At 40.0% G+C, this 27,202-nt stretch overlaps 1 protein-coding gene across 2 annotated transcripts; it reads left to right on the top strand.

The window, feature by feature from the left end:
- The first annotated feature begins 16,179 nt into the window (after positions 1-16,179).
- Positions 16,180-24,473, top strand: mlana (melan-A). Of its 2 annotated transcripts, none has more exons than XM_043715226.1 (5): positions 16,180-16,287; positions 16,560-16,657; positions 22,971-23,067; positions 23,574-23,690; positions 24,274-24,473. In XM_043715226.1, exons 2-5 carry the CDS (start codon positions 16,584-16,586, stop codon positions 24,340-24,342), a joined length of 357 nt encoding a protein of 118 aa, XP_043571161.1. In that variant the 5' UTR covers positions 16,180-16,287; positions 16,560-16,583; the 3' UTR covers positions 24,343-24,473. The 2 variants fall into 2 exon arrangements, with proteins under 2 accessions (XP_043571161.1, XP_043571165.1); XM_043715230.1 differs by having other exon boundaries at positions 16,188-16,287; positions 16,521-16,657.
- The last annotated feature ends 2,729 nt before the right edge of the window (positions 24,474-27,202 follow it).

The following is a 27,202-nucleotide window of genomic DNA, read 5'->3' as shown; positions in this document are numbered from 1 at the left end:
GTTTCCCATTAGGTGAGGAGGCTAGGACCTGTGGGCACCGTTTTAGAATTAGAGGGGGTCGATTTAGAACGGAAATGAGGAGACATTTTCTTCAGCTAGAGAGTGGTGGGCCTCTGGAATTCATTGCCTTGGAGCGCAGTGGAGGCCAGGATGCTAAATGCCTTCAAGGCAGAGATTGATAAATTCTTGATCTTGCAAGCAATTAAGGGATACAGGGAGAGTGTAGATAAGTAGAGTTGAATTGCACATCAGCCATGATTAAATGGTGGAGTGGACTTGATTGGCCGAATGGCTTTACTTTCACTTCTATGTCTTATGGTCTTAAGTATTTTTCTTCATCCAAGTAAATACTGGCAGGTTCATAACTCAGATATGTTAAGTTATCATAGTCATCGAGTCATAGAGATGTATAGCATGGAAACAGACCCTTTGGTCCAACCCGTCCATGCCGACCAGATATCCAAACCCAATCTAGTCCCACCTGCCAGCACCCGGCCCATATCCCTCCAAACCCTTCCTATTCATATACCCATCCAAATGCCTCCCATGCCCCTCATAATTTTGTAAACTTCTATATGGTCACCCCTCAGCCTCCGACACTCCACGGAAAACAGCCCCAGCCTGTTCAGCCTCTCCTTATAGCTCAAATCCTCCAACCTTGGCAACATCTCTTAAAACCTTTTCTGAACCCTTTCAAGTTTCACATCTTTCTGATAGGAAGGAGACCTGAATTGCACGCAATATTCCAACAGTGGCCTAACCAATGTCCTGTACAGCCGCCACATGACCTCCCAACTCCTGTACTCAATACTCTGACCAATAAAGGAAAGCATACCAAACGCCTTCTTCACTATCCTATCTACATGCAACTCCACTTTCAAGGACCTTATGGATCAATTGTTATCTCTTCTCAGAATTATTTGCCTAGATACTTGGTGCTAATAGTATGTGAACAGGAATTATTATATGGTATGTCATATCATATTATCATACAGCATCAAAGACTTGTACAGACTGATTTTCACAGGTGAATGTAAAACATCCCACAGCATTAATGTAAAGCGAAGGGGAGTTATCATTTACAGGATAGATGTAGAAAGGTTGTTTCTTCTTTGAGACAGTTGAGGATCAGAGGACATAATCTCAAAATTAGGAGTCACCCATTTAAGACAGAGTTGAGGATGATTTTCTCTCTCGGATAGCAGTCTTTCTGTGGAATTCTTTACTACAGAGACCTGTTGAGATTGGGTCATTAAATATTCTCAAGGCTGAGATAGACAGACTTTTGATCAGTGAGGAGTTATGGGGGTTACGACAGGAAAGTGGAGTTGTGGATAATTAGATCAGCCGTGACCTCGTTGAATGGTGGAGCAGTATCAATGGGTCAAATGGCTTACTTCTGCTCTGTTGTCTTATGGTTTTATGATCATCAACATCACTAAAGCAGGTTATTGGGTCATTTGTCATATTGCTGTCTATGGAAGGTTGCCACACCCTGACTGACTGCTGTGATGCCTAGATTTCAACAGTGACCACATTTCATATCATAGTTAATTAGTTTTAAACTGCTTCGGATGGCCAATGGTCATTAAAGGTACTATATAACTGTAAGTCTTTCTTATTTTGAGGGACTTGTGCTCCCTTTCAAGATTCAGATATCCATCCTGATCGATGGCCTTTCATCATAGCCACACACCCTATCCTGTGAATGTCAAATTGAAAATGATTGCTCTTAAAATCATGGCAAAGGACCAAAAAGACTCGAACAGGTTCCAAAATGAATGTCTCTCACTTGTCATGTTATCCTTTTATTTATCTATCTCAATTTGCTCACTTTTATCCATATCATCTATTTCCAGAGGTAAATGTCAATACTAGATCCTTCTCCTGTGTTGGGGATCTCTATCTTTGAGGTAATTAGATTATAATCTCACTATTTTAATTCTCCAGACCTTTACCGTTATATTGTATTACTGATTGTCTCTTCCAGCCAATACTGCCTCTTTTATTTTTGGTTTACCCCCTTCTTCTATTGCCTGAAGATGTTTGCATTCTACTTATTGTCACCTTCAATTGGATGGCTTTGTTTCCCTTAAGCCCATCTCTGAGAGACAATAGTACATACATAGACGAAGATACTGGAGAGACACTTCGAGATCTGTAAAACCACGATTCATTTATTAAATACTTAAACAAATAGCACACCACTTTCATCTTGTAGAGATATTCAATCACTGTTTTTCACTACCCTGATTTCTGTACTCAACTCAAACATTATTACCCAGGAGAGTTTGCAGCAGGCCAGACTAATACTTTGCTGATGTCTTCACCATACCTCCTGACATAGGTCCTGCGCAATGTGAATCTTCGAAGTGTTGCTGAACTAAAGGATTTCTTCAGGCTCTTCATACACAGTATGTAGACAGGCCAACAAGGGGCAAGGCCACATTAGATTTGGTACCGGATAATGAACCCGGCCAGGTGTTAGATTTGGAGGTAGATGAGCACTTTGGTGATAGTGATTAGAATTCGGTTATGTTTATTTTAGTGATGGAAAGGGATAGGTACATACCACAGGGCAAGAGCTATAGCTGGGGGAAAGGCAATTAAGATGCGATTAGGCAGGATTTAGGATGCATAAGATGAGGAAGGAAACTGCAGGGGATGGGCACAATTGAAGTGTGGAGCTTATTCAAGGACCAGCTATTGCGGATCCTTGATAATTATATACCCATCAGGCAGGGAGGAAGTGGTCGAGCGCGGGAGCTGTGGTTTACTAAAGAAGTTAAATCTCTAGTCAAGAAGAAGAAGAAGGCTTATGTTAGAATGAGATGTGATGGCTCAGTTGAGATGCTTAAGAGTTACAAATTAGTCAGGAAAGATCTAAAGAGAGAGCTAAGAAGAGCCAGGAGGGGACATGAGAAGTCATTGGCAGATAGGATCAAGGAAAACCCTAAGGCTTTCTATAGCTATATCCGGAATGAAAGAATGACTAGAGTAAGATTAGGGCAGATCAAGCATAGTAGTGGGAAGTTGTGTGTGGAGTCAGAGGAGATGGGGGAAAGTGCTAAATGAATACTTTTCATCAATATTCACGGTAGAAAAAGACAATGTGATCAAGGAAAATACTGAGATACAGGCTACTAGACTAGATGGGATTGAGGTGCATAAGGAGGAGTTAGAAATTCTGGAAAGTGTAAAAATTGATAAGTCCCCTGGCCCGAATGGGATTTCTCCTAGGATTCTCTGGGAAGCCAGGAAGGAGATTGCCGAACCTTTGGCTTTGATCTTTATGTCGTCATTATCTCCAGGAATAGTACCAGAAGATTGGAGGATATCAAATGTTGTTCCCTTGTTCAAGGAGTGGAATAGAGACAACCTTGGAAATTATAGACCTGGGAGCCTTACTTTGATTGTGGGTAAGGTGTTGGAAAGGGTTATAAGAGATAGGATTTATAATCATCTAGAGATGAATAAGTTGATTAGGGATAGTAACACAGTTTTGTGAAGGGTAGGTTATGCCTCACAAACCTTAGTGAGTTCTTTGAGAAGGTGACCAAACAGGTGGATGAGGGTAAAGCATTTGATGTGGTGTCTATGGATTTAAGTAAGGCATTTGATAATGTTCCCCACGGTAGGCTATTGCACAAAATACGGAGGCATGGGATTGAGGGTGATTTAGCGGTTTGGATCAGAAATCTGCTAGCTGAAAGAAGACAGAGAGTGATGGTTGATGGGAAATATTCATCCTGGAGTTCAGTTACTAGTGGGGTACCACAAAGATCTGTTTTGGGTCCACTGTTGTTTGTCATTTATATAAATGACCTGGATAAAGACGTAGAAGGATGGGTTAGTAAATTTACAGATGACACTAAGGTTGGTAGAGTTGTGGATACTAACAAAGGACATTGTAGTTTACAGAGAGATACAGATAAGCTGCAGAGCCATGCTGAGAGCTGGCAAATTGGATTTAATGCAAAAAAGTGTGAGGTGATGCACTTTGGAAGAAATAACAGGAACGCATAGTACTGGGCTAAAGGTAAGATTCTTAGTAGTGTAGATGAGCAGAGAGATCTCAGTGTCCAGGTACATAGATCCTTAAAAGTTGCCACCCAGATTGATAGGGTTGTTAAGAAGACATACGGTGTGTTAGCTTTTATTGGTAGAGGGATTGAGTTTCGGAACAATGAGATCATGCTGCAGCTGTACAAAACTCTGGGTCAGCCACACTTGGAGTATTGTGTATAGTTCTGGTCAAAGCATTATCGGAAGGATGTAGAAGCTTTGGAAAGGGTTCAGACATGATTTACTAGGATGTTGCCTGGTCTGGAGGGAAGGTCTTATGAGGAAAGGCTGAGGGACTTGATTGTGTTTTTGTTCAAGAGAAGAAGGTTGAAAGGTGACTTAACTGAGACATATAAGATTACCAGAGGGTTAGATAGGTTGGACAGTGAGAGCCTTTTTCTTCGGATGGCAATGGCTAGCACGGGGGGACATAGCTTTAAATTGAGAGGTGTTAGATATAGGACAGATGTCAGAGGTAGTTTCTTTATTCAGAGAGTAGTCGGAGCATGGTAGGCACCGCCTGCAACCAGTAGTAGACTCATCAACTTTAAGGGCATTTAAATGGTTATTGGACAGGCATATGGACGAGAACGGAATAGTGTAGGTTAATGGACTTCAAACTTATTCCACAGGTTGGTGCTAAATCGAGGGCCGAAGCGCCTGTACTGTGCTGTAATGTTCTATGTTCTACAAGTCTCTGTGCCAAATGTGTGCATTATTTAGAATTAGCTGTGCACATGACCAGTCCTGACCATTTTGGCCAAATGCATGCCTTATTTGGACTTATCCATGCACATGTCCGGGAGCAACAGGAGACAGAGCAGAGGTGACATTGGAGACAAGGAGGCTGCCGGGTAGGTAAGGGAACAGTATACATTTGGGCAACAGCTAAACCCGAGATACTACCCGTGTAGTATCTCCCTCCTGCCCACCCTCCTCTTGCCAGAAGAGAAAGGACTCTGTAAGATAAGGGTTTTTTTCTTTTCTTTCATATATTTAAGTGGATTGTTTGGTTTTAGTAAGTTGATATATAGCTAAGCCTTACAATGGCAGGGGACCTCAGACCCATGGCATGTGCCTCTTGCCTGATGTGGGATCTCAGGGAAGTGGCTGACTTCCCTGACTCTTACACTTGCAAGAAGTGTGTCCAGGTGCAGCTGTTGTTTGACCGTATGACGGCTCTGGAGCTGCAGATGGACTCACTGTGGCGCATCCACGATGCTGAGGAGGTCATGGATATCATGTTTAATGAATTGGTCACACCGCAGGTTAGAATTGCTGAGGGAGAGAGTGAATGGGTGAGCAAAAGGCAGAGAAAGAGTTGGAAGGCAATGCAGATGTCACTTGCAGTCATCTCCCTCCAAAACAGGTATACCGTTTTGGATACTGTTAGGGGAGATGGCTCACCAGGGGAGGGCAGCAGTTGCCATGATCATGGCACCGTGGCGGGTACTGCTGTTCAGAAGAGCGGGATAAAAATTCGTAGGGCCATAGTCATAGGGATTCTATTGTAAAGGGAGTAAATAGGCAGTTCTGTTGCTGAAAAAGAGACTCCCGGATGGTATGTTGCCTCCCAGGTGCTTGGGTCAGGGATGTCATCAATCGGCTGCAGAGCATTCTGAAACGGGAGGACGAACAGCCAGTTGTCGTGGTGCATATAGGCACCAATGATATAAGTAAAAAACAAGATGAGGTCCTGAAAGCAGAATTAAGAAAGCTAGAAGAGAAATTAAAGAGGAGGCCCGAGAGCGTTTTCTACAGCAGTATGTCAATAGTCCGACGAGGGAATGGGAATGAGCCAGGCCAGGTGGTAGAAATTTCAGTGGGAATTTCTTTGAGAATACTGACCACAATTCTGTAAGTTTTAGTATACTCGAAGATAAAGATGTGAGTGGTCCTAAGGGATGAGTACTAAAGTGGGCCAAGGCCAATTACACCAAAATTGGGCAGGAGCTGGGAAATGTCGATTAGACACAGCTATTTGACGGAAAGTCCACATTTGATATGCAGGAGGCTTTCAAAAATAGGTTGAAGATAGTGCAGGATAGGCATGTCCCTTTGAAAATAAGGGATAGGAAAGGCAAGATTCATGAACCGTGAATGACAGGAGAAGTCATGTGACTAGCCAAGAGGAAAAGGGAAGCGTACATGAGGTCCAGACAGCTAAGAACAGAACAGGCCTTGGAGGAATATCGGGAGAGTAGAACCAATCTTAAATGAGGAATCAAGTGGGATAAAAGGGGTCATGAAATAACTTTAGCTAGCACACTTAGGGAGAATCCCAAGGCCTTTTATTCTTATAGAAGACACAAGTGGGTAACCAGAGAAAGGGTTGGTCCACTAAAGGATAAGGAAGGAAGATTGTGTGTCGAACCTGACAAAATGGGTGAGATTCTCAATGATTACTTTACATCAGTGTTCACTGAGGAATGGGAGGTGGTGAACGCTGAGATTAGAGATAGGAGTTTGTTTACTGTGAATCACGTTGACCTAAGGAGGGAAGATGTGTTGGGTAGGCTAAAGGATATTAAGGTGGATAAATTCTCAGAACCAGCTGGGAGCTATCCCAGGTTGCTGAGGGAGATGAGAGAAGAAATAGCTGGGGCCCTGACAGATATCTTTGTCGCATCCTTAAACACAGGTGAGGTGCCGGAGGACTGGAGGGTTGCTCATGTTGTCCCCCTGTACAAGAAGGGTAGTGGAGATATTCCTGGTAACTACATTCCAGTGAGCCTGATATCAGTGGTGGGAAAGTGGCTGGAAAAGGTACTGGAGGATAAAGTCTATTTATATTTGGAAAAGAATGGGCTTATCAGTGATAGGCAACATGGTTTTGTGTGGGGTAGATAGTGTCTTACCAACTTAATAGAGTTCTTTGAGGAAGTGACCAAGTTGATAGGCTGTAGATGTCATACACATGGACTTTAGAAAAGTGTTTGATAAGGTTCCCCATGGTCAACTAATGGAGAAAGTGAACTCATATGGTGTGCAGGGTGTTCTAGCTAGGTGGATAAAGAACAGATTGACAGGAGACAGGTTGAGTACGTTAGGATTAGAGACAGAGAGTAGTAATTGAAGAGAGTTTCTCGAAATGGAGAAAGGTGACCAGTGATGTTCCACAGGGATCAGTGCTGGGGCCACTGTTGTTTGTAATATACATCAATGATCTAGAACAGGACATTGTTGGTCTGATCAGTAAGTTTGCAGATGACACGAAGATTGGTGGAGTAGCAGAAAGCATAGGGGACTGTTAAATAATACAGGAGAATATAGATAGACTGGAAACTTGGGCAGAGAAGTGGCAGATGGAGTTCAATCCAGACAAATATGAAGTGATGCATTTTGGGGAAGTCTAATTCCAGAGCGAACTATACTGTAAATGGAAGATTTTCGGGGAAAGTTAATGAGTAGAGAGATCTGGGAGTTCAGGTCCATTGTACCCTGAAGATGGCTGCACAGGTGGGTAGAGTGGTCAAGAAGGCATATGGTATGCTTGCCTTCATTGGATGGGGTATTGAGTATAAGAGCTGGCAGGTCATGTTAAAATTGTACAAGAGTTTGGTTCGGTCGCATTTAGAATACTGTGTACAGCACTGGGTGCCACATTACCAAAAGTTTGTGGACGCTTTAGAGAGTGGCAGAGAGGGTTTACATGAATGTTGCCTGGTATGGAAGGTGATAGCTGTGAAGAGAGGTTGAGTACGTTAGGATTATTTTCATTAGAAAAAAGGAGACTGAGGGGGCACCTGAATGAGGTTGACAAAATCATGAAGGGTATAGACAGGGTATGTAGAGATAAGCTTTTTCCCAGGGTGAGGGATTCAATAACGAGAGCTCAGGCATTCAAGGTGAGAGGTGAACGGTTTAAGGGGAGCAAGTACTTTACACAGAGGATGGTAGGTGCCTGGAACGTGTTGCCAGCAGAGATAGCAGAGGCAGGCATGGTAGATTCACTTAAGGTGCGTCTGGACAGAAGCATGAGTAGGTGGGAAGCAGAGGGATACAAATGCTTAAGAATTGGGCGATAGGTTTAGACTGTGGATTTGGATCAGCTCAGGCTTGGAGGGCTGTAGGGCCTGATCCTGGGCTGTAAATTTTCTTTGTACTTTGCTCTTTGTATGAGCAATGCCAAATGTTTTGTTCAAATGTATGCATTATCTGGTAGAGGCAGCAGTTCCTGATTTCCTGCAGTTTTAACTCTTCTCAGACCAGACTGACTCATTCTTATTCCATTCACATGACACACCATTGTTAAGCCTCTTATCAATTCCTGTTATCTTCAGCCTTTTCCAACACCCTCTTAATCTTAAAAATTTTCAATTTTTTTCTTGTAAAGTATGTCTTCATTCACAATCCCTTTTCTTGTACAGGATCACAAACCCATTATTGAAAATCAAACCATATTTTCTCAGGTTGTCACTGAGCAAACCTGGAGTTCTTCCTCCCATGGATTCCAACATTGTAGTTCCTCATCACTGTGCGGCCAACTTGTATCTGCTTCCCAACATCTACAAACACGAAGGCCTAGGAAAGTCCTTCACTTCTTAGTCAGTTCTTGCCCCAACAAACTGGTTTCTTCTCATCTTCAACACTTTAAAGAGAGTCAGGGGACAGAGGTGAGTGTAGGGTCCATCACTAAGGCCAGGAGGCTGAAAGGTCTGAAGGCAGACAACTTTTTCGGACCGGATGGGCTACACCTTAGAATTCTGAAGGAGATAGCTGAGGAGATTGTGAAGATATTAGTGGTGATCATTCATGCATCACTGGAGTTAGGGAGAGTTGCAGAGGACTGGAAAATGGATAATATAACATCCGTGTTTAAGAAGGAAGGGAGGCAGAAAATAAGAAATTATAGGCCAATTAGCATGACCTCAGTCATGAATAAGATTTTACAGTTCATTATTAGCTATGAGATTATGGAATATTTGGATGTGCATGGTAAAATAGGGTTGATTCAGCACGGCTTTGTCAAGGGCAGGTCATGCCTGACAAATCTGTTAGAGTTCTTTGAGGAAGATATGAGCAAATTAGACAAAGGAGAGCCGGTAGATATGATCTATTTGAATTTCCAAATGGCCTGTGACAAGGTGCCAGACAGGTGGCTACTACATAAGCACCCATAGGGTTAGCGGCAAGATACTGGCATGGACAGAGGATTGGCTGACTGGTAAAGGCAGACAGATAGTCGGGTCTTTTTTTCAGGATGGTAGCTGGTGACTAGTGGAGTTTCACAGGGCTCAGTGTTGGGACCACAACTCTTCAAGTTATACATTAACGATCTGGAGGAAGGAACTGAGGACATTATTGCTAAGTTTACAGGTGATATAAAAATAGGTGGAGGGACTGGTAGTGTTGAGGAAGCAGGAAGACTGCAGAAGGAATTGGACAAACTAGAAGAGTGGGAAAAGAAGTAGAATATGTGAGAAATGTGAGGTCATGCAGTTTGGTAGGAAGGATAGAGATATAGACCAATTTTTAAATGGGAAAGTATTCATAAATCTGAAGCACAAAGGATCTTAGGAGTCTGTTCAGGATTCTTTTAAGATTAACATGCAGGTTCATTTGGCAATTGGAATGCAATGTTAGCACTCATTCTGAAAAGACTGGAATACATAGGCAGGCTTGTACTGCTAAGGATGTATTAGACTCTGGTCAGATCAGATTTGGAATATTGTGTGCAGTTTTGGGCCCCAGATCAAATTGTTTTGGGATAAACACCAGTCTCAGAGTCAGAATCGGGGTTCAATTACAGAGTTTATTGCATAAGGAAATAGCGGAGATCCAGGGAAAGAAAAACACCAACCGCACAGTGATCAGCTGCGAGACTTCTCTCGATCCAGAGCACATGTCAAGAAACCTTTATACATCTTGTGATACAATTGGTCAGTGATGAGATTATTGTCTTTGTAACATGGTTTGTTTATGGCAATCATTGCAGAATCGTTGATCGTTTCGATACAGCCTTTGTCAGTTCCAGCACAACCTTTGTTAATTTTAGAGTGGTCATTGTCAGTTTTAATATCTGCACAGAAATCTATTGCTGTAGTAATGAGCATTAATCGCTCTTCCTGAGAAGGACAATTACTGCAGCCCTGGCTATTAGCATTTCAAATTGAGCCTGTATCAAGCTGTTAGCATTTCTGTAAGAGGTGTTGGCTGGACCCAGACACTTCAGCAGTGTTCATTACTCATGTGTATTCTCTCCCCCACCCACCTTAAACTCCTCAACTGGGTTGTGACTGCATTGCGCTGGCATTCTGGTGGCTCCAGGCAGTGTCTATATCTGCTGTGCTGTTTCTCTCCATATTGCGATCCAGCAGCCATCTTGTGTGTCAAGTTGGCCAGCTGATGGCTCAGCAGCCATCTTGTGTATCCGTCTTCAGAAAGAAGGACCTGCTGGCATTGGAGGCACTCCTGAGGGGGTTTACAAGAATGATCCTGGGGATGAAAAGCTTGTCAAATGAAGAGCACTTAATGACTCTAGGTCTGTCCTCGATGGAGTTTCGAAGGATGAGTGGGATCACAATGAAACTTTCAGAATACTGAGAGGTGATTGTAGAGAAAGTTCCACTAATTGGAGAGACTAAGACTGAGGGCACAGGTTGAGTGAATAGACAACCTTTTCGAACTGAGGTGACGAGGAATCACTTCAGCCAGAAGGTGGTGAATCTGTGGAAGCCATTGCCACAGAAGGCTGTGGAGGTCAATTCATTTAGTGTATTTACAACCACGATAGATAGGTTTTTGTTTTGAAAGGGATCTAAAGGTTACAAGAAAAAGTTGGGAGAATGGAGTTTGAAAATCATATCAGCCATGATTGAGTGGCAAAGCAGGCTCAATGGGCCAAATAGCCTAATTTTGCTTGCATGTTTTCTGTCTTTTTCTCCCCTTGTCTAGTCCAAGACACTTCCAATTCCCCATGCCAATTTGACAGTTTTCATTTTTCTAGTCCTAACTGTTTTACCAGGGATATCCTGGTCCTCCATGTCTCCATTGTCCACCAGGATGGCTTGAGAGGTCTTGGCATCATCTTTGAATGGAGGTCTAGCAAATCCTCATCCACCACCACGTTCTTTTGACCTGGAAAATGTCTGCTTGCATTTGTGCAAATTCTCCTTTGACTATATGTGACCTGTCTATGCCTGCCTCTTCATAGGAAGAATTCTTTGTTCCAGTCCTAGTCTGGTTTCCTCTTTTTCTAGCACATTGACCAATGTATTAGTACTTAACCAGGTTGGAGATATCATTAACATTGCTTCAGATATATTCTTCTCTTTCCCTCAAACTCTTTCCCTTCCCTGCTGTAACCAATATATTTTCTAGGCCCATTGATTTAATCCAGTAATGAGTCTATTACAATACTCCCAATTTCTCTGTATCTATCACTTTTTGATAATACCACTGACCACCATTTTTATTTTTCAAATGAAATTTTCCCTTGCCTGTCCCATTTATTTCCCACACTTTGCCCTCACACTCCCAGCTGCACAAGAAAGTTCCACTTTCCCTCAGTGGATTTTTGCCCACCTCCTTTTCCAATCTTCACAGTAAAATTGATCAAAAATGGCTGTATTTCCAAAGATAATGTAGACAGATATAATGGCTATTCTGCATACTACACCAATACAGGCCATATTGACACCAATGATTGGCTAATCAATTTTAAGTGCTTTAGATTGTGAGTTAAATGTTGTTCAAAACACAAGTCATATTGGATATTTCCACATATCACTGTAATATGACTGGATAGCAGAATGAATCAAATTATTTTGGTGCTTGGCTGTTTCAGTTTATGCTATGGGATGTCCTGTGTCTTGAGCCAAATATGATTTGGATGAACAAGCAGTGGGAAATTGAATAAAAGATACAAGAAAGCAATGAGCAAGTATGAGAAAATATAATAAAATAATAATGAACTTAGAATCAAATAAATAAATGATGCATACTAATTGAAGAGGGCACAAAGTCTGCTGATGGGAATGTTTGCCACATGACCAAAGTAGATTATTGAGCAGCCAATCCAAAAATGTCATTGAGCTGATAGGATGAACAGAATATAAGCACTACTGCAGTTAGGCGGTAGTGTGGGGGTTAGCAGTAAAAAAAAAAAGAAAAAGATAAAGAAGAGAAAAAAAGAGCAGGAGTGTCAGAGGTTCTATTCTCTCTAAGAGCTGGCTCTGAGGGAGCTGGAAAAGAAAAAGGGTGAATAGAATATCTTGATCATGACATTGGCTTCAGTCAGTAATATCTCAAACTCACTTCACACTTCAGTTAGGAGTTCTCTTTCTTTGTGTTGGAAAGTTAATATTCTACATAACAGTAACACAAAGTTTGTCCCAAAAACATTTTCACTTTACACTATCAGAGTATAATAACTGACAATAACTAATTGTTAAGTGCAAACTGTCTATGTAATTTGCTGCCGTCCTTTTGAAGAGGGTAATGCTCTTGATGTGTATATGGATTTTTTTTTTTAAAAAGGAGTTTGATAAAGTGCTTTTTAGAGAAAAGTTAGAGCTCATGGAATAAAAGAGACACACAAATATTAACTAGGTTGATATACAGAGCACAGAGATTACTTGTGAAGGATTTAAGATCATGCTTCCTAGTGGCAGTTTTAGAATCTATGTTCTTCCCAATACTTATCAATGACCTAGACTTTATAGGAATCACAATTTCTAAACAGGAATGAAATGAAATTTGGAATTATTGTGAACTGTGAGGACGATGGTGTTAAACAGTTATTTAGTAGTATATAACTTGAGATTTGTTGAAATAATGGCTTTTGTCAAAGCTTTTTGTCTTGCACTTATCAGGATCTTTCACAACATTACAAATTTAAGTGGAAAACCAACATTTATATTGCATGAGGAAAGCATTGATTGGTTGGCAGTTGGACTCTGATAAAGATAGTGTTGTGGAGAATGCACCCATTAACACTGATTGACAGTTAACAGCCAAGCTTTGTTAAATTTTAGTCAAGGCAGGGATGATCAGTTGATCAGGCCCTGAGAAATGAACCAGTGAATAGGTGTCAACTGTTGTGTTGAATTGAAACAGATATAATACAAGTAAATAACATTTATGTCTGCAAAGAACAAGGTTCTGGATCTGAATAAATGTAGCTTCTGGTATGATGAAGTGCACCGTTCTCCTAATACCAACTGACTATCCTAAATTAGTTGTTTATATAATTCTTCACACATGCAGTACTATTCAGATGTTGTCCAATTGCAGAATTACATTAATGTTGAACACTTGTGTTGTGCATTTTGCAAGCACAGGCAGGTTGTGTACGGTTAGTACCTTGATGCATACATCCAAAGGATGTATTTGATACATGTTATTTGATACAAACTGCCTGTCTTTAGGGCATACAGCCAACATACCTGGCATCATACCAGCACTGAAATTCAAATACAACATTACAGCATTTATGCAATAGCAGCATGTCTTTATTGGCTTGACAGTAGCTTCCTGTGAATGTTTGGACACAACCTGTATTGCTATATTTTCTGGAGTTTAGAAGAATGAGAAGACATCTAATTGAGGTATATAAGATGCTAAAAGGTATTGACAAATTCGATGCAGAAAGGATGTTTCCTCTTTTGGGGCAATCTTGAACAAGAGGTGATAATTTGAGTTAAGGGGTAGTAAACTAAAGAGAGATGAACATAAATTACTTCTCTCAAAAGGGTTGTAAATCATTACCACAGAGTGCAGTGGATGCTCAGCCATTAAGTAAACTGAAAGAAGAGATAGGCTGATTTTTAAATTAGTAATGGGTTGAAGGGTTATGAAAAACAGGTAATAAAATGGAATTGAGGCCAAGATGAGATCAGCCATGATTCTATTGAATGGTGGAGCAGGCTTAAAGGGCTGTATTACATCCTCCTGCTCCTAATGGGCGGCACGGTGGTTAGCACTGCTACCTCACAGTACCAGAGACCCGGTTCAATTCCTGCTTCAGGCAATTGTCTGTGTGGAGTTTGCACATTCTCCCAGTGTCTGCGTGGGTTTCCTCCGGGTGCTCCAGTTTCCTCCCACAGTCTAAAACCGTGCAGGTTAGGTGAATTGGCCATGCTAAATTGCCCATAGTGTTAGGTGAAGGGGTAAATGTAGGGGAATGGGTCTGGGTGGGTTGCTCCTCAGAGGGTCGGTGTGGACTTGTTGGGCCAAAGGGCCTGTTTCCACACTGTAAGTAATCTAAAGAATCTAATTCCTATGTACCGCAGCAAGCAGCATGAATCAACTAGTTTCACCTACAGCTTAAATTGTAAGATAACTTATCCTAGCACAGAAATCCAAGGTAGACAGGACACTTCTCATAATCAAGGATTGATTTCAAAAAATTCAATGTCTTCCCTTTTCTCAATAGAAACTCATCTTCTTTAAGTAATTAAATAAAAGTCAATAATAGGACAATTCGTGCATAATCTTTGGCACATGTGTACTTGATGGGCTGAATGGCTTTTGGCCTGCAAATGTTCCTACATTTTGTACTTTTTGCTGTTGCAGTTATAATTCTAAAGTTATCATGTATCTGTGTCAGTGTTGGGTATGACTCCAACTAACTGGGAGAGATGGTTTTGCAAAAGCATAACACATGTCTTACATAAATAGAAGGTTTTTATATAAACCAGGCTACTTTACATTGTCAATAAAATTATGACCATAGCTTCTCTACTGCAATAACACTTTATCTTTCAGCAACGTACCAGGCAAAGGAATCAGTACCTGTGCCTGCAAACAACATTTTCTAATCCTTTGAGATGTGATTAAATATTCCCAGTCATCTTAACTAATTCTTAAATACACAGAAGCAACAATGTGGTTGATTTGGACTAGTCTCTTAAATAGCTTAGCAAATCATCCAATTGGATCAAACTGCTACAAAGAATTCTAGTAATAAAGCAAATGAACCCAACATTAGCCTAAGCACTAAACTAAACAAAGACACGTCATGTCCTAGCAACCTGCCATATCCATCTCACTAACATATGGGACTTGTGCAAATATTAGTAGTTTTATTATCTCTATGCCCTGGAAAAATAAACATTCATCAGCTAAAACTTTAAGTAAAAGAGATTTAAAATCATTAAAGGTGCACAGACAGCATTGCTAGCTATTGACATAGTCTTAATAGTAAGAATCGATTCTGGGTTATAGTAATGATTACAATATCAGATTACAATACAGTCAGGTAAAGATTGTTAGTGTAGTTATAGCACCTGATATATTGGCAAAGTAGACCAGGAATCTCTTCTGCCCCTATTGCTTACCATTAGTGTATGTTGTAATAATTTGCAGATTGGCATTGTTTGGCCATATGGTGGATGTACCTTGCTTGAAGATCAAGTTCTGGATTTGGACCTGAACCTGGACCTTCTGGCTCAGAGGTAGGGATGCTACCCACTGTGATAAGCTTACTCAGAGTTTATTTCAGAGTGTGGGTACGAGATCTAGGCTTCAGTTCACATAAGCTTTAATTTTAGTTTTAAAGCAACAGCATGCATCACAAACTCTATCTTGGACTTGACAGTGGGAACCAGTTATTAGAAACAATTTGTTGTAAATGGAATGTGGTTACCAATCCAAGATGCTCTCTGCAATCTAACAGTCTATCTTACACCCTGGGCTCTCACAAATACCTATACGGATGTAACATCAAAAGACTAAAAACATGAGCTGAACAAATCCCAGCATGAAGTAGAAACATGAAGAGCTGACATAGGCTCAGATTGGGATAAAACCAATGCATAATCAGGAATAATGCTTAAGAACTCGTGTATGAATGATATGAATCTCCTTGAATTATATTGAGAGAAACATTGTCTGCCTTTGGAGCTGAAGCAATAATTAAATAAATCACATGCTGGAAAAAGCAACAAAGAGGTTCTGTTTGGACTGAAAACTAAATTTTGTTCTTCTGCCTATTCAGTGTTATTAAAACAGACAGTATATTGAATTGGTAGAATCTGCTAATAGTTCTCTTAGATTCTTGTATGTTGCTGTGCTGCTTATTCATGCCTATTAGAGCTAAGAAATGTCTAATGGTCAGGTCTCAGTCTCATGATAGTCACGAGAACTCTGCTTAGAGGAGGGAGGAGAATATTAGGAATGATATGAATAGAGTCATACAGCACGGAAAAGAGTAATACCATTGCTGCTCAGTCCAGGAATCAGGAGTCCACCAGACGTCAGCACCAGCTTCTAACACGGGTAAAGTTGCTACTACTTATTATTGGTACAATTAAATTAGCTTGTGTTTTGTTTTAGTTTTAATTCAATTGATTAACATTTAAACAGAGGAAATTTGCTCAATGTTCAATGGTGTGACAAACTGTTATTTAATATACTTCATAACCTGTGTAATCATAAACTTACTGAGTATTGCCGTGCTCACTGTGAATCAAATGATGGAAAGATCAAGCATTTAACTATTTTTTATTAAGGGACCTGTGCTCATGTTTATATTCTTCCCCCACCCCAAGACTGATTGACACTAAATCTCAGAGATGCCAAAAGGCGATTACATCGTGCCAGGATCTTTTGGAGCTCGGAGAGGTGGACTCTACCTCAAATCAGAAGAGTAAGTTTGAGCAACCTTTACCAAGAAAGGCAGGCATATTGATCACTTTCTCTACTGTAGTGTTGTTCTGAGAGTTTATAGTCTCTACCATTGCCATTATTTGATGGCAGTCTTCCAATTTTGCTAAATTGGGTTACGTATTGGATGTAAGTTTGCTTGCTGAGCTGGAAGGTTCGTTTTCAGATGTTTCATCACCATACTAGGCAACATCATCAGTAAGCTTCTGGCGAGGCCCTGGTGTTAGTGACCCGCTTTCTATTTACATGTTTAGGTTTCTTTGGGTTGGTGATGTATTTTCCAGTGATTTCCACGGGAAATGACATCACCAACCCAAGGAAACCTAAACACAAATATAAAGTGGGTCGCTAACACCAATGCTTCACCAGAGGCTCACTGATGATGTTACCTAGTATGGTGATGAAACAGCTGAAAACGAACCTTCCAGCTCAGCAAGCAAACTTTCATCTAGAACCTCAAACTGAGCTACAAAGTCTTCTCAAAACAGGGTCATATATTCATTTGGTCCCTGAGTTAAAACCTGCTTACATTCATCTGTGACTGTCAGAATCAACTTTAGAAATTCTATTGTGAAAGGCCACAGATTTAGCACAGTTGATTTTAATATTGCTCTGTTGTTTGATTCGAGAATGTGGTGCTGGAAAAGCACAGCAGGTCAGGCAGCATTCAAGGAGCCGGAGAATTGACTTTTTGGGCATAAGCCCTTCATCAGGACTGAATGGAGACCACACTGGTCCATTCCTGATCAAGGGCTTATGCCCGAAACATCAATTCTCCTGCTCCTCAGATGCTGCCCGACCTGCTGTGCTTTTCCAGCAACATACTCTTGACTCTGATCTCCAGCATCTGCAGTACTCACTTTCTACTACTCTGTTGTCTGATTGTCAATTTAAGCTCTGACCTAATTAACTTGTGTCTTCCAAGTTTCTACTATTGTCGCATGGAAACAAATATCTTTTCTGAATTCTTGGAAGAGGCTGTAAATGCATTACTACTTTGCAAACCTTCTTGCAACCTATAATGCAGATTTAAAATAGTAAATGTGGATTGTGCCCAGTAACCTTGATGGTATTATTTTTAAAAAGTCTATATTGAATTATAGACAATTAGTTGCAGCTCTATAACTTGCTAGCAAATTCAATTTGTACATGGAATTGATAGAAGCCTCTTTACTGAAAAGGTTCATTTAAAAATGATGAAAAGCTAGACAACCTGAAGGAGAAAAGAACAAAGGTATGTGATAGAACAAGAAAAAAAGTTATATGACAGCAGACTCGGGGTGCAACACAGACAAGGACATTGAACTTCTGGAGATGGATGTCTCATTTCTGTACTATACGTAGAATATAATTCTCCCAGATTCAAAGTTTTACAGCAAGAAAACAGGACCTTCAGCCCATTGTCTCCACACTGGTCGTCAAGCATCTATCTACCCCACTTGGCTCTGTAGCTTGCACACTGTGGCATTTCAGGTGTTCATCTAAATAGTTACATTTTCTAAGGGTTACTGCTTTTATTACTTTTTCAACCTTAGACTTCAGATAAAACCTATCCTCTGGGGAAAAATAAATCCTCAAATTCCCTCAATCTCCTCCCTTTCCATTCTAGTTTGTCTTAGAATATCAAGGTTTAATTCTTGATTTCTATGCCAACACTGCATCTCTATTTGCTACACAGATCAAAGTACTTTTTTTCCCCCCTAAAAGTTCACATTTGCTTCAATCTGGCTAGAATTAGACTCAGATTTACAATGTTAAGGGATAGAGAACAAGTAGGCAACTGATTTGTTAAATAAATCTACATTATATTTTAAGAATAGAACATCCTTTACTGTCGCTTTTTTTCATAAATCTGTTCAGAGATGTTATAACACATCTAGAGTAGATGCACCTTGAACACAGTTTTCATAGCCCAAAGGTTGGAACACTACCACTAGAACTCAACAAAGTACAAATCTAAAACCTCACCAGTCTTCTAGCTTCCCACAGACATTGGCAGGTTTTCCCTAGTGGGCCTTATGTTTTCGCTAGTTATCTCCTTACTCCTAATATACTGATAAACAGCTTTGGATTTCCTTTTTTTCTATTTGCTAATGGGTTTCCATGCCCCCATTTCACTATTTATTTTTTTCAGTAACCCCCTGAACTTTCTATAGTCCCTGTGGGCTTCTGCTGTTTTGAGCTTTCAGTCAGAAAATGAGAAGTTGTTCATTTTGGATAGGAGAACAAAATAACAGAATATTATTTAATTGGAGAGAAACTGCAGAAAGCTGTGACACAAACGGATTTAGGTGCAGTTCAGCATGAAAACACACAAAGCTAGCACACTGGTGCAGCAGGTAATCAGGAAGGCCAACTAGTGTTGGTTTTTATTTCAAGGGGGTCCAAGTATAAGATGAGGGAAAGTTTACTGCAACAATCCAAGTTAATGATGACACCACAGTGGAGCATTGTGAAATGCAGCACTATTTCCTCTCTTGTGGGACTTTCTATATGCTGGCTTAAAAGATTCTGCTGGACACATTTTAAGAATTCTGCCCCTTTCTAAGCTTTTCACATTTTGTTGATCCTAGTTAATATTGCAAAAGTTGAAATCTCCTACTATTATTATACTATTATTTTTACACTTCTGAAATTTGATTTCATATCTATCCTTTTTCTCTCCGTGAATATTTGGTTCTCTATATAACACTCCCAGCAATGTGACTCCCTTTTAGATTTTTTGAAAATGTTCTACCTCTTTGGGTCATTTGAGGAACTTTCAAAAACATCATTCATTCCTATTGCAATAATTGACTCCTTGCTCAATATTGTTACACCATCTGCTCCTCCAGAATATAGAGTTCTGCCCCTCCCTCAGTCATGCCTCAACGATAACACATTCCCACGTTTTGAGAAGGTTTGTAGCTCAAGTTGAGGTTCTGGATGTAGGTTTGCTCGCTGAGCTGGAAAGTTAATTTCCAGACATTTTGTCACCCTACTAGATAACATCTTCGGTGGGCCTCTGGACGAAGCTCTAATGATAATTCCTGCTTTCTATGTTTGGGTTGGTGATGTCATTTCCTGTTCTTTTTCCTCAGGGGGTTGGCAGATGGTGTTTAACTTGATGTTTTTATTGATAGAGTTCCGGTTGGAATGCCATGCTTCTAGGAATTCTCGTGCATGTCTCTGTTTGGCTTGTCCTAGAATGGATGTGGTGTCCTCCCTTATCTGTATGTAAGGATACTAGTGAGAGAGGATACATGAATATTAACTAGCCACAAAACAACATGACCTTCTCTCACTAGTATCCTTACATACAGATAAGGAAGGACATCACTTCGACTGGGACAACACATCCATCATAGGATAAGCCACACAGAGACACACACAAGAATTCCTAGAAGCATGGCATTCCAACCGGATCTCTATTAACAAACACATCGAGTTAGACCCCATCTACCACCCCCCTGAGAAAAAGAACAGGAAATGGCATCACCACAGGAAATTACATCATCAACCCAAACATATAAATAGAAAGCAGGAATTATCAGCAGTGCTTCACCTGGAGGCCCACTGAAAACGTTACCTTGTAGAGTGCTGAAACATCTAGAAACGAACCTTCCAGCTCAGCGAGCAAACCTACATCTAGACATCCCCATATATTAATCAACACACACAATTCATTTGCCTTATCTGCAAGACTCCATGCATTGAAATAAATGTCATTCAAGCTTGCCATGCTCCCTTTTGTCTTAAGTTGAAAATGTGCACTTTACCTGCCAGACTGACTCAATTTTTCCTCTATAGTTATCGGTGCATCATCTCCAACCATACTTCCAACAAAATTAACTTAAACCTCACCAACAGTACAATGTCCCCCATCTCACCCTGCAAGCATGTTGGTTCCTCTGTTGTTCAGGTGCAAAATGTCAGACTTGTCCAGGTCCCTCCTTTCTCAGAAATAGTCCCAGTGCTTCAAGAATCTAAAGTACTCTCTCCTGCAGTAACTCTTCAGACGCACGTTCATCTGTTCTATCCTCTTGTTCCTATACTTATTAACACGTGGCAGTGGAAGTAATTCAGAGATTAAACAGTGGGATCTCAAATGCAGTAATCTGCTACAGAACATTCTAACATTTTAATGCACAACCTCATTCCACTTTCTACCCATATCATTGCCAGGTATGTGAATCACAATCTCTCAATGTTCCATCTCCTGCCTCAGATTTGCCTGCAACTGTTCAGCGCGTTCTTTAACGTTGGCCCCCCACAATCCTGGAGTAAAATCTGTGGCCATAGAAACACTTGTCTGAACCCTTCACTATCATCTTCCCTGATTTTCCCCTCCCCTTGTACAACTTGGCTCCTGGCTGCAGTCCCCAGAGGAACAATCACAGTCACTGTATTCCAACACTGAATTATCTGTTCTTAGTGAGACTCTCTCTGGAACTTTCCTGAATACCTGCCTGCTTCTCTTCATCTGATAAATGGTCACCAATTCTTTCTCTGACTGTACTTCCTTGAGCTATGGGGTCTAAAAAAAGAGATCCGTGTAATATTCAGCCTCGCGGATGCTGTGCATCTAGCCAATGCTCAAACAATGAGAAATGGCCCTCAAACTGGTCATATATCCTGCAGATGCACTCTTTTAAATAAAGAAGTGACTTCCCAATTAGAGGCTGTGGAACACACAGTACTGAACTCTTCTGCATATCGAGTTAAAATACTCTTGACCTAAATTTAAGCTAAGTAGATAATTGTTTCTCTTTTTTTAAAAAAAGTTAAAATTCTTCCCTTTCCTTAATGCAACCTTAAATTAAAGAGAAACAACAGGGTGGCACAGTGGTTAGTACTGCTGGGTCAGTACTCAGGTTCAATTCCAACCTTGGGTGATGGTGTAGAGTTTGCATGTTCTCGTCTGTCTCGGTTTTCTGCTCAGTGCTCTGGTTTTCTCCCACCGTCCCAAGATGTGGGGGTTAGGTGGACTGGTCATGGTAAATGTGGGGTCGCAGTGGGTGGGTGGGATGCAGTTTGGAGGTACAGTGCAGACTTGATGAGCCAAATGGCCTCTTTCTGCATTGTAGGAATTCCGAGATTCTATAAACCTACTGACAATATGCTCACTTCTTTGCTTTGCACTAATATCACTTCTTTCAGCCTTGGGTTCTGGTGGTTTTAGCTGCTCCAAATGAGCTTGAACATACATAGAACATTACAGCACAGTACAGGCCCTTTGGCCCTTGGTTACGCCGACCTATGAAACCAATCTGAAGCCCTTCTAACCTACACTATTCCGTTATCATCCATATGTTTATCCAATGACCATTTAAGTGCCTTAAAGTTGGGGGCGAGTCTACTACTGTTGCAGGCAGGGCATTCCATACCTGAGACTTTTATTGACATACTCTGCTGCCACCATTCATTCTCAGATTCCTTTACTCCCTGCTCTTCTTCAAAAGTGTCTGAAAGACCGAGCAAAAACAAAACATCTGAGCTTCAGATAATAGGGTGCAGTTAACTCAGCTCAGTTGGCCAAATGGTTACAGTGCAATACAGAATGAATTCTAGAGTATGTGTCCAATCCGCAGAGCAACTGAGATAATTCTCGAGGCCTGCCTCCTTCCCTTGACTCATGGTGATATTGTGGCATAAAACACCATTACTAATCCTCGATCACAAGCATGTGGAAAGTAGCCACTATGGAAATATTGTAATTTCTATTATTTCTAAAAATGCATTTGCATTACGAGAGATGTATGTCAGTTCAGAATGTCATGGATCCAGCACCTCACTGTCCTCCATCTCAGGTTTACTCAGGTCTTCAAAAAAATCTTCTCCGTGCATCTCAGCTTCTACAGACCAGAAACATGAGTGCATCACTAAACAACAAAAAAACCAAAGAACTTTGGATGTTGGAAATCAGAACCAAAGAGAGCAATTGCTGGAAAAACTCAGCAAGTCTGGCAGCATCTGTGGAGAGAAAGCAGAGTTAACAATTTGGGTCCAAAACTGAATAGAGTCCAAAACCACAATTTTGAAACCATTGACAAAGGTGACAGAACATACGTTGATGGGTTAATATGCAGGGTCAGCCATGATTTAATTGGTTTAGTGAAGGGTTGCACAATCTAGGAAATTGTAAAAACTGAAAAGCCTACATTAACTTTTCCAAATAATCACTGCTAAGAGATATACTTTTTGGAAAACAAGAAATGAAAAGATTGCATTTGGCATTAGAGAAAAGGGAGAGAACCTTAATACGATACTTGAACTGATAGTTCTCTTTTTCTTCCCCCCCCCCCCCCCCCTTTCAGGATTATTGGCATTGTTCTTCTGGTTATAATTCTTGTATTTCTATTGATAATTGGATGCTGGTACTACAAGAAACGTAATGGATACTTAATTCTCCAGGTAACCTAAAAAAAGGCTATTTGACTGCAGTTGTATTCAACTTGAAGGTGCTGTGTATATTGTCAAGACAATTTACAGGGGAATAGTATGCCCTCCACAAATGAAGTATAATGTCTGATTTTTAATTGTTTCGTGGTTAGGTCAGACCTCGTGTGGTTTTAGTCTCAAGATTTCAGCAATGCCAAATCCCATTAGTTTATGGACATTATTCTGGATCTTTGTTCAGTCTTGTGCATGGATTTTGCAGTTTTGATTTTACTTGAATTAGCAATTGCATATAGGAGAGATTAACACGAATTGCATTATAATTCCCTGAATGTTTTATAGCAAGGCAACAAATCAGCTAAATCAGGTAAATATTTAGAAGCAAACAAATCTCAAATGTGGGAATTGAAAAACCACATCCCAGTTAATTCATTTAGTTATGTGCTGCATTGTCTATTTGATATTGTATGATTGGGATTTCACTCTTCAAGCTGTACTCGTTAATAACCATCTAATTTCAGAACCGACACTTGTCTAATGCGGTTATGGGTTCTTTGATGGCAAGATACCATGACAGTGAAGAAGGAACCCCACTGGAGAATAAAGCATCATTGAATGATTTCACGAATTCAAATCTGGTAAGACTTTTTCCCCCAAAAAACTTATCTAATTCCTTTCAGACTTGGAAGTTTGCACTACATGACTTACAATTTTGGCTCTTCTGGAAAACTGAAGAGGTGGCATTTTGTGTAATCAAAAAGACTGAATTTTAACACCTAGTGTTAAAATATGATCGCTCTGAATAACAAATTCAAAAGCAATGTGCGCTAAACCAATCAGAACAGAAGTAGATCTCTCAATGACATCATGGCTGATCTGCAGACAACCTCATATCCCTTAATATCTTTGATTAACAAAAGTTCATCTCAGATTTAAAATTAACTGATCTAGCATCAACTGTTATTTGTGGAAGAGTGATCCAAATCTCTACCACAGTGTGCAGAAGGGCTTCCTAAAGGTTCCTACAGACTAAATTGAAGTGCCTTCATACTTTTCAATACTTTAATTAAAGATTACTTTGCTCCCAAATACCTGTACAAAAAAATGTTAAGCCTGTTGTGAATGTCATAAATCATCCATCAATTCCTGTTGATTTAATCTATCAGATTAACATGCAAATTAGCGTAAAAAAAACTAATTGTGATTATCTTCTCTTAACAGATTCCAAATGCTCCTCCTCCATACGAGAAAAATGCTTCAGGACAACTTCCACCAGAATATTCCCTTTAAATTGTTATTAATCCAGTGCTTCTGATGAGTTATTATCCCAAGCTTGGTTACACAGCAATGTAATCTTTGTTTTCATTTCACATTAGTTGCTCAATAATGATTTTTGCATTAAATAAACTGAAATTAAGTAACTTGTTTAAAATTTGAATTGCATTTAGCAAGGCCCTTTAAAAATTTCACCAGACAAAAGCCCGATATTTATTAAAATGTTTGAACTTTTACTAACTGAACTACACAGGAATCATACACATTAGATATATGTTATTATGTGAATTACAACTAGTGATCAGAAGCTTGGCATTCTTTAAGATGGAAAGCAAACTGTGGGTTTACAATCAGAATTTGATTTTGGGGAGTTGTTCAAGAGGTCAACTTTGTTTCAAAAAAATTTAAATAATAGAACAAATGCTGTTATTATATTAAATTCCCTTCCAGTAAAATTTAAAAAGGTCGACAAGCAAGATTCACCTTAAATGGGTTTCTGCATCAAGTCCCATGAAAATTATGGGGAGTTGGTTATTGAGTGAAGCTATGGAATTTCATTTTGCTTTTTAGCTATCAGTTCATTCATTAAATATTTTATTGTATTTTACCTAACATAAGATAATTAAGTGAGGAAATTATAGGGAAGCTCCACATTATTGAGGGGCTGTTTTGGCCAGCATGGTCAACATACAACATGTTCAAGTAGCAAACCACCAGCTGCAACCACTGCACTCCCAAATGTGCTGCCAACGGGGAACGTAAAGTAAAACAAAAATCAGTTAATTTCCTTTTCTCTGCTCACCTCATCCCCAGACAACCCAGGTCCATCTTGTAATACATTTAGCATTGAATAATAGAAAGCCATTAGCAAAGACTTTGCACATTTATTACAAAACTTCTTTACCCCCCTGTACTATCTAAAAACAGTAGGACAGAAATTTGGTCATTACAATTATCTAGTCTAATATTAGTTGTAGGGAAGTATATAGGATCTGGCATGAGAGACAGAGTGACTGATACTTGAAGAAATGAGGTGATCAATACCAGCCTAAACTTGAGAGGGCAAGTCATGTCTGATTAACCTAGTTAAATATTCTTGAACAGGTCACAAACATGATTGGTGAGGTACTATCTATGGATGTTAACTCTCTGAGCTGAAAAAAAGTGATGAAGTAGAGAAGAGAACAGCAAAAACCTACGTAAAAACAATTGTAAGTAATCTTGCAACACACTGAAAATTGCTTAGAAGATCAGAGATAGACAAAAGTGCACACATGCTTTGATTGGCAGGATGCAATGTGGTCCCCATAAAATTACAAAAGGGAAATTGATTGAATAAGTGAATGGGCAAAACTGTGACAGATGAAGTTTGATGAAGGCAAGTATGTGGTTATCCATTTTGGGCTGAAGCAGCACAGATAAGGGTCCTTTCTAGATGGTATGAAGTTAAATAAAGTAGATGTCCAAAGAATTTGGGGCGCAGGTGCACAGATCTTTAAAATGCCACAAATAAGTGCAGAAAATAATCAAGAAAACTAATAAAATTGTAGCCTTTACATCTGGAGGATTGGAGTATAAAGATTTAGAAGTTACACAAAACCCTGGTTAGACGCCACTTGGAGTGCTGTGAACAGTTTGGGCACCACACCTTAGGAAGGAAATATTGGCCTGGAGGGAATACAAAATTCGTTTACAAAAATAACTTAATCCCTAAAGTACATATATAAGAGATTATTCAAATTAAGTCAGTTTTCTTCAGAATTTAGAAGATTCAGGATGATTTGATTGAAGGCTTTAAGATGTTATGAATAAAAGACAGGGTAGATAAACTATTTTTGTTGATCAGCTGTTCTAGAATTAGGACCTACTGGTTAGGAATAATATTAGGAAGCACTATTACACAAAAAGGATGGTAGATATCATGAATGAATGTTGGATCAGTTGTTAATCTTAAATCTGAGCTAGATAAATGTTTGTCAAGCCAAGATATTAAGGAATAGGGATCAAAGGCAGATTTATGGAGTTAGATGACAGACTAACCAAGATAGGCTAAAGGGACTGACTGGCCCACTATTTCCATATTCTCAGGAATCTTCATGAGAATGGAAGTATAGAGTTTATATCTGAGTTTGCAGATATGTTAGTGGGACAGTAAATTGACCGTTTTTTTTACATTTATTCATGAGATGTGGGCATCACTGGCAAGGCCAGCATTAAATTGGCATCCTTAAATTTCTGAGAGCAGTGGGAAGGCTCAAGAGACATGTTTGGACCACTGCAGCCTTTGTTGTGTGAATCAGAGTGATTTTAGGTTGTTCCAGGATTTTCAGCCAAGTACAATAATGGAATAGCGATATATTTTGAATGACTGACTCAGCAGAATATAGCAGATAAGTGGTATGCCTGTACTTCTGCCCTTACCCTTCAGTTCATTGGTTTGGAAGATTCTATCAGAGGGGCCTTGTCAAGTTGTAGCAGTGCATTGTGTAAATTAGTACCTCTTAAACATTGTCCCAGTGACCCCATTATTTATTTTGCAAACTGTAGCAACTCCTTATTCAGCAGTCAGAGCAGAAAAGACTTAATAGTCAGGGAAGTAGGGAAATGGGGGCAACTATCATGGCCTTAAAAGCTCTTAAAGTTCCAGTTCGTAACTCCATTTGAGACCCAGAATCTCCACTTTGAGAAGCCCTGATATGGATGATACACATTTTACCACGAAAAATCATCTGAATGTATCATCTTTGAACTGATGATGCAATTATATCCTTTCTCAAATAAGAATACCAAAACTGTACTCAGATACAATCTCATTGGCAGCTGGAGCAATGTCTCCTTCCTTTTGTAGTCAATATTACTTATAGTAAATGAGCAT

The sequence above is a fragment of the Chiloscyllium plagiosum genome, chromosome 2, assembly GCF_004010195.1.
Source record: "Chiloscyllium plagiosum isolate BGI_BamShark_2017 chromosome 2, ASM401019v2, whole genome shotgun sequence".
Taxonomy (NCBI): Eukaryota; Metazoa; Chordata; class Chondrichthyes; order Orectolobiformes; family Hemiscylliidae; genus Chiloscyllium; species Chiloscyllium plagiosum.
The sequence above is the reverse complement of the archived record's forward strand: the minus strand, read 5'-3'. Positions and strand labels throughout refer to the sequence as shown.

Bases quoted from the DNA above. Each gene is read 5' to 3' on its own strand.
- mlana (XM_043715226.1), top strand. From the start codon at position 16,584: ATGCCAAAAGGCGATTACATCGTGCCAGGATCTTTTGGAGCTCGGAGA. The intron at 23,068-23,573 runs GTAACCTAAAAA...ATCTAATTTCAG, and splicing joins ATGGATACTTAATTCTCCAG to AACCGACACTTGTCTAATGC. The intron at 23,691-24,273 runs GTAAGACTTTTT...TTCTCTTAACAG, and splicing joins ATTTCACGAATTCAAATCTG to ATTCCAAATGCTCCTCCTCC.